The sequence below is a fragment of the Chrysochloris asiatica genome, unplaced genomic scaffold, assembly GCF_000296735.1.
Source record: "Chrysochloris asiatica unplaced genomic scaffold, ChrAsi1.0 scaffold00024, whole genome shotgun sequence".
Classification (NCBI taxonomy): Eukaryota; Metazoa; Chordata; class Mammalia; order Afrosoricida; family Chrysochloridae; genus Chrysochloris; species Chrysochloris asiatica.
The window spans coordinates 22,960,365-22,965,942 of NW_006408542.1; the positions used below are offsets into that span (position 1 = coordinate 22,960,365).

Consider the following 5,578-nt stretch of genomic DNA (forward strand, 5'->3'; position numbering starts at 1 on the left):
GGCACACAACCACCACCATCACCAGTGGTTGCTAACATTGGTACAGTTATCATTGTATTGTCATAAGTGACTGGGGTGGGTGGAGAGAGAAACCAGTGGGAGATTCCGGGAACTACAAGGCATGGATATTTGGCAGGAACATCTTTGAGCATATTGAAATCATCAGGATTTAACCAGAGTGGTGTTAGAGACAGACTCTGGAACACAATTTTCTGAATGATTGAGGAGGAACAGGGTCTTGCTACAACGAAGGGTATAATATGATGACATGGGATCAAAGCTGGAAAACGATGTGAAGCAGTAATGAAGAGCAAAGGACATACCAGTTCTAGTGATACAAAGAGTGAATAGTTACCGTCTTTAAAAGTTTATTCTTAGCTGTTTTATCTCTTTTTTTGCTATCATAAATGGGATCTTTTGCTATATCCTCTGCAACTTGTATGTAGAGGGCTATTGATTACTGTGATTAATTTATATCATTATTGAATTATTATTTAGTAATCATCTTGGATTTTTCATACATATAATGATAGCATGGAGTCCTGATGTGGCGTTGTAGGATAAGCACTGGACTGCAAGGTTGGTTTGAGCCAAAAGGTCCTAGAAACACCATACAGGGTCCCTATGAGTCAGAACCAACTCAATAATATTTAACAACAACAACAATGATTGCATCTGCAAATTTGTTTAATCCTTTCTTATTTTTATACTTCTGCTTTTTTTCTCCTGCTTAATTGTATTGGTTAGTACCTCTGTTAGGAGTGCTGTGGCTTTGTAGGATAAAGACTGGACTGCTAACCACAAGGTTGGTGGTTCAAGCCCACCAGCCCTTCTGTGGAAGACAGATGAGGCTTTCTGCTCTTTAATGATTCATAGCCTTTGAAACCCTTCACAGGGTTCTTGTGAGTTAGAACTGACTTGATGGCAACTAATAACAACAACAAAGTGCCTCTTAGGATTAGAGTTTCTTAGCGTGTTAAGAAGTTGTATAATACTGGACACTCTTGCCTGTGTCCTGACTTAGTGGGTATGCTTTTATGGTTTACCTGCTAAGCATGTTGCTGGATTTAAAGCTGATGTATGAGGTATGTGTGCATGCATATATACATTTGTGTGTTGTCTTTGAATCCTACTTTGAATTTATAAAATTATCTAAAATGGTAGACAATTGCAGATGATCATGTGATTTGGCTGTTTAGGTCTAGTAATATGGTTTTCATATTAATATATTATAATATTGAACCATTGTTGCAGTAATAGAATTGTTGCGAAGTGCTGTTGCGTCATTTTTGACCCCTAACAACCCTTTATAGGGTTTCCAAGGAGCAACTGGTGAGTTTGAACCTAGTTATTTGGTAAAACTACCAGCATGCATTGTCCTAATTTCTCCTAATTCTAGTCAGAATTTATCACTTGTGCTAAGTGTAGGATACCTGTCCCTGTTGCCTCCTATGGACTTTTCAGGACTTCTACAAGTGAAACCTTGGGAGTCAAACTCAGAGTTAACATTGTTCCATTATTAGGACTTTAAAAAAACAAAATAAATATAAATAGTAATTTATTCTTTGTTTTTTTCTTATGCTTCACACAGTGAATATGAATACTGGTCACAAGCTTCTCAATTCATGCATTTGGCTGTTTATAGTCAACAACTAAGTTTAATTTTTCCCCTTGTCATGAGTTTAGATCTTTCTAAGGCTTTTAAATAGTCACTTGTGGTTCTCCAAGAAATAGCAATGACTTCATGGCTTCTTTCTTACCTCTCAAGGAAGGTAGGATTTCTGATGTTTTAGTTTGTCTATTTATAGGAACTCTGGTAGCATAGTGGTTACGAATTGGGCTGCGGACCGCAAGGTCAGCAGTTCGAAACTACCAGCTGCTCCGCGGGAGAAAGATGAGGCTTTCTGCTCCCATAAAGATTTACAGCCTCGGAAACCCTGTTCAGGGTCGCTATGGGTCAGAACTGACTCGACGGCACTTAACAACAACAACATACTGATTTATGGAATCCAAAGAACAGCCAGCAGAATCTAACAGATTATAAACTGTATCTTCTGACCTTGCTCAGAGCTTTATTGTGACTTTCATCTTTATAATAGAGCCCAGCTTTGTTCATTCCTGATAATATTATCTACATCATCCCTATGTATCCTTTTGTATACATATCGAACTCCCTGCTGTTCCTGAACAATCCAGGCATACTCCTCCTCAGGGACTTTACATTTCTGTATCCCTTCTTGGGAATGCTCTTGAGTTAATAGCTGCTTGCCTTTATCCTGCATATACTTTGAGTCTTTGCACAAATGTTACCTTGTATGTCGGGCCCATCCTGACCTTCATATTTAAAGTTGCAACTCCACTTCCCTATTTATGAACCTCCTTTTCCTGCCTACATTTTAAAATAATACTTACTGTCTTTAATATTTGATATCATTTACTTAGAGTTTCTGTCTTCCTCTTCTTTACTAAAATATAAACTCTTCAAGGCATGAATTCTGCCTTTTCATATTTGTGTGTGTGTATAAATATATGTATTTAAACTAAAACAGAGTCAGATCCACAGAATTCTAATATTTGTTGAGTGAATGAATAAACTACATTGAGGTGATACTACTTTTTTTAAAAAAAATGTTTTATTGTGAATTATATGATAGTTTACATGGGACAACATTAGTTTTACATTCATTCTATCGTATATCGTTTCATTGCCATGGTTAAAATCCCCTCCACTCCCCCAGTCTTCAGCACACAGTCGCTCTCCCTCTCTGGATCTAAAGTCTCCAGCTGCTCCATCAATCCACGTCATCGTCTCTGCCTCCATCTCAGGCATTGCTGCTTCTCTGGGTAGGGTCCCACTCTCGGCTCTTCTCCATTGATGGTCCTAGGGACCTCCGCTTCTAGACTGGAAAGTTAATCACTCCCTTCCTTGCTGTAAAACGTCTACCTTTACATTTCCAACCCTCACAATCAGTCCTGATAACAATCATTCACTATTGTATCACAAGAGACCCATCTGCATTTCATTTCATCAGCTCCGCCTAGACAGATTGGATACTTCTCAGTGGAGATTCTACCTTCCTCCAGGCCACCTGGCTCTAGCTCTAGGTTCCCTCTTGAAAGCTTGTAAGCCAGTAACTTCTTGCCTTTGTAGCCCCCCACCCCCATTTTGGGTAGCCAATGTCCAAGTTGCCCAAAGGTGATATTACTTTTAAAGAGCTCAAACTTAGGTTTAGAATAATCCCATGTGATATAGCAAAGAAATGTAGATGATCATTCTACTTACAAAATTAATTGATCTAGACTGTTTGTCTTCCTCCAGATTCATCGAAACAAGAACAAATGGAAATTCTATTTGAAAGATGGTGTTATGTGTTTTGGAGGGAAAGACTATGTATTTGCAAAAGCTATTGGTGATGCAGAGTGGTAAATCTTAATGAGCGCAATACATCAACTTTGTAAATCAGTGAGACTATATTACATGTTGTGAAACTTCACTTTTTTTAGAAAAAATATAGTCCAGTACATAACTGCTCAAATTTTTTGTTCAGTGTACAGAATTGAATAAAGTTATAATTTATAAGATGCAGATACAAATGTGCATTTTTATGTGTTTACTGTTTTTTAACTTTTGAAAAAGTTTAGCTGTCATTATTTTTTGCCCTTACCAAACACAAATGCATTGGGTATAATAGAGCATGAAGAGATGTCACATTTCTTTATTCTTCATGTTAAAATTTAAGTCAGACTCCAAATACCCTTAGTGGTAAAGGCAGTATTTATTATTAGATTGGGAACAATGCCCCCTACTCCTCTCCCCAAATCATATTACACAAGGTCCTAGAGAGTCTTATTAGTGGTGGGGTATTTTGAAGACCGAGTCTTCAGTCACTGGTCACTGGCGATATGCTGATTGTACAAGTCTAGATGGTGCCTTGGAAGCAGGTGGCTCCACTGTCTGTGCGCTATATTTGAATCTGAAAATCTTTGCTGAGGCCAGATTATCAGCCTCTCCACACTTATGACTAAATCATACCTCTTCTAATCCTGGGGAATTGTGAGGGAACAGGTTAGGTTCTTGCTCTAATTCTTGACACTGAAGAGTAGAATTGTGTCTTCTTCCAAGTCATGATGGGTTTTTCTTCTCTTCCTATATATATACATTTTTTTTTTGTTTTGTTGTTTTCTCCCAATTTTTTCTTGCAGTGGAAAATCTATTTAAAACTCTTTGTCTCAAAGGCACAATGTTTCTTCCTATTCCCTAATGTAATCCCCTTGTATAGTTTAGGCCTTGTGAAACAGAAGTCAAGAAGATACTCTATTTGGGAACCTTCTACTTTGGCCTGGAAATTTCAATGAGGCAGGAAAACCTGGATACTGCCTTGAAATCAGGAGAGAAATCAAAACATTATAAAGAGCTGTCATTTTCTTCTAGTAACCCAAACAAAGCAAATTAATATTCTAATAAGTTATTCTGAAATATTCTCTTCTTTAGTAGATCTTCAGATCCCTCAAAGAAACATTTTCCCATCACTCTGCTTCTCTTAGGAGTTGGGGTACACATGGCCTCTAACTCTGGGAGCCTTGGGTTCATCCTTGAATGATTCTCTCCAGGGCAGTAACTCTCATACCAAAAATAGTGCTGAGATGAAAGGGTTATGGGCTGTGAAAGCTTCCTAAGGATTAGTTAGATAGATTTGGCTGGGCACAAAATTTCTCATTTATTTTGTGAAGCAATCCCACTTGGATTGTTGAGTGTATTCTAACATTTGTTCCATTCTTTCCAAGGGATTCAATTACTGGTAGACCTTTTCAGAAACTAGAAAACTGTTTTCTGGGCTTTGGACAATATGGGTTAGGTGTTGTCTTTAGCCACAGCTGCATGAGGATTAAATGAGTACTAACCAGTATAGTTAGTCCTGACAGGTAGTCCTCGTGTGGCATTGAGGGTTAATGAGCTGGACTGCAAAGTCAGTTTGAACCAGAAGGTCAGTGGTTCACACTCGCTAGTCGCTCCGCGGAAACCCTCGCTGTGGGTCAAAACCCACAGTGTGGGTACAGCACTTAACAACAACAGTATAGTGGAGTTCTGATGTGGTGCAGTAGATAGGCACTGGACTGCTAACCACAAGTTTGACAGTTTCAACCCACCAGCTGCTCCTCAGAAACCGTATGTAGGGTCGCTGTGGGTCAAAATCAACCTGACAGCACTTAACAGCAACAACGGTATAGTGGAGTTTTGGTGCGGTGCTGTAGATAAGCACTGGACTGCTAACCACAAGTTTGGCAGTTTAAACCCACCAGCTGCTCCTTTGAAATCCTATGCAGGGTTGCTGTGAGTCACAACAGACTTCATGGAACTTAACAACAACCACAGCTAGTATAGTAAGTGTACTGTTTCCCTAACCAGATACGCTAGCTATGTCCTCTTCATTCTCATAGTGATTATTCTCCATACCGCCGCTGCTATTTCTCATCCTTCCCTGACTCTTGAGAATTCCCAGGACCTATTGATTCTCTTTCAGGGTGTCACCTACCATAAAATACCCATTTTCTTTACATGGACAGTGAAATGAAGGCA

At 39.0% G+C, this 5,578-nt stretch overlaps 1 protein-coding gene across 2 annotated transcripts in view; it reads left to right on the top strand.

Annotated features, from left to right (window-relative positions):
- The window catches only part of GTF2A1L (general transcription factor IIA, 1-like), a 65,494-nt gene extending 62,067 nt beyond the window's left edge, over positions 1-3,427 (top strand). For both annotated transcript variants that reach the window (XM_006839440.1, XM_006839441.1), the window contains one exon: positions 3,320-3,427. In XM_006839440.1, coding sequence (XP_006839503.1) covers positions 3,320-3,427 — 108 coding nt within the window. The remainder of the gene's footprint in view (positions 1-3,319) is intronic.
- Positions 3,428-5,578: the final 2,151 nt, after the last annotated feature.